This window comes from Helobdella robusta (assembly GCF_000326865.2).
Source record: "Helobdella robusta unplaced genomic scaffold HELROscaffold_6, whole genome shotgun sequence".
In the NCBI taxonomy this organism is placed as follows: Eukaryota; Metazoa; Annelida; class Clitellata; order Rhynchobdellida; family Glossiphoniidae; genus Helobdella; species Helobdella robusta.
Genome location: NW_008705330.1, coordinates 5,405,931 through 5,407,988, shown reverse-complemented (window position 1 = coordinate 5,407,988; position 2,058 = coordinate 5,405,931). Strand labels below are relative to the sequence as shown.

Genomic DNA, 2,058 nt, shown 5'->3' with positions numbered 1-2,058 from the left:
TGCGACCAAGCGCAAAACAATGCGATGGATGGACATTTCTCCGCATGTTCCGATTTACTTATATCAATAGTTAAACCTTGGCCTTCATGCCACAAAGGCTGTACCATCCACAACACACGAGGCACATGCATATCATGTGTGCACGCGCAAGCACCGCATCATTTATACGCGGTCTTTTAGTTTCGGAAAGACAGTATTCAAACCGTGTTATCTCGTATTAGCAGCGTGAACATGGCACTTCTACTGACCGAGCTAACTCGGTGACAATTCAACTGAATGACGTTAAAATCTTTATTCTTGACGAGTATAATTAAAGAATAAAAAAAGCGTTTTATGTAAAATGGAACTCATTAATTAGCTCAACTATATTTTAAAAATGAGAAAATGTTTATGGTTTTTTGTAATAATTTTCATTTTTTTAATTTTCATTCACTCTCTATGATACACTTTTTGTACGGAAACCGCAATAACAAAAAAATTAAAATCGAATTTCTTTTTATTAACATATGTTTATATATGTAAGAAATGTGTTCATGGTGTCGTCTAAACGTGTGTTGTTGTTGTTAACATATGTTTATATAATATTGGATATTTTGTGTGAAAAAATGTCACCAATTCAACTATTCAAAAATTACCTCCAGAAACTGAAATCGGCAAAAAAGTCCTTACCTTAGGCTTTTGAAAATCATCCACCCCCTGCAACCTTTCTGGATTTGCCACCGGAGATAGAATTTTAATTCATTTTTCACTTCATACAGCTCACGTATATTTTTGCTTCACCAAATACACTGCTTTAATTATCGTTAATGAAAAACGATATTTATGTCATTAACTAATATTTTATGGTGAGAAAATTAAATAAAAATTTCTCTACAGACAAGTAGATAAAAACTTAACAACCTTAACAACGTCGCATTTATAGTTGTTTTAATTAGTTTTTACTAAGAAATCCAGAATAAATTTTTATATAGGCTTTCTTAATGATCCAATTAAATTTAAAATTAACTTTAATCTAAATTTTACTTCCTGGTATAATTAGCTTAATCATTGATAAATGCGTTGCATCCTAACTAACATGATAAAACGCGTAGACTCTGTAGTATAATTAGCTTAATCATTGATAAATGCGTTGCATCCTAACTAACATGATAAAACGCGTAGACTCTGTAGTATAAAAAGGACACTCCAAAGTTAAGACCTCGTTGTACTAAGTATCAACTTTTGAAAAGACAGGTTGGTAGTAAAAATTATTTTATCTTCGAACCGTTGTTTTGATATTTTCCATTTAGGGAAAATTTGATTTGAAAAAAATTATTTCAAAAAATTTCAGTCGTTAAAATGTGGTCTGAAATATTTCTGATGTGCGTTGGGGTTATCTGCGTGGCTTCTGAGAGTTGAGTTTACCTGGCGGAAGTAATGAATTCATTCAACTTTTTTGTTATGAAAAAAACTGAATCAGTTTAAACTTTCACACAATTAACATCTCTCTCTTTTTCTCTTTCTTTTCTCTCTCTTCCTCTCTCTCTCTCTCTCTCTCACACACACACATACACGTACCCAAATTTTCAGAAAAGGCATGGAATGTTTCATCAAATGCCTCTTTCCCGGGCTTGTATGAAATAGAAATAAATAATACTGAGTCTTGCCTGTCGTTCTGCTACTATAAGAAAGGTTGTTTCGTGGTCAACTTTGACGCCAGTGCCGTGCCTCCATGCTCGATTCAGGCCACAGACATCATCGTTGACTCTGCGCTGTTGAAATCAAAAGAAAACGTCACTAATTACATTCTTGTCAATGTTGACGCCAAACGTAAGAACAATTTCTTCAAACATTTTTTTGAAAATTTAGTTGAATAATACCTCCAAGTAATTTTTATTTTTCTTCAGCTACTGATAAATTTGTTGACACTAATGAAATGATACAATTTTTTTTCATAAATTGGACAATTTTCAATTTTTCAGTTTTGGATTTTCACTGATAGGATTGGAGCAGGCACCTTTCAACGATGTCCGATCGTGCACGGACCATTGCTTCCAAAGTAAAAATTGTTACGCCGTT

At 33.0% G+C, this 2,058-nt stretch overlaps 2 protein-coding genes across 2 annotated transcripts in view; one reads left to right on the top strand and one right to left on the bottom strand.

Moving 5' to 3' along the window:
- Positions 1–136, bottom strand: part of HELRODRAFT_164530 (hypothetical protein) — a gene marked incomplete at both ends in the record, with an annotated part of 1,677 nt that extends 1,541 nt beyond the window's left edge. The window contains one exon of the mRNA XM_009029442.1: positions 77–136. Within this exon, the coding sequence (XP_009027690.1) occupies positions 77–136 (60 nt within the window). The remainder of the gene's footprint in view (positions 1–76) is intronic.
- A 1,202-nt stretch (positions 137–1,338) lies between these two features.
- Positions 1,339–1,856, top strand: HELRODRAFT_164529 (hypothetical protein; the record flags this gene model as incomplete). Its single annotated transcript, XM_009029441.1, has 2 exons — positions 1,339–1,393; positions 1,570–1,856. 2 exons carry the CDS (start codon positions 1,339–1,341, stop codon positions 1,854–1,856), a joined length of 342 nt encoding a protein of 113 aa, XP_009027689.1.
- Positions 1,857–2,058: the final 202 nt, after the last annotated feature.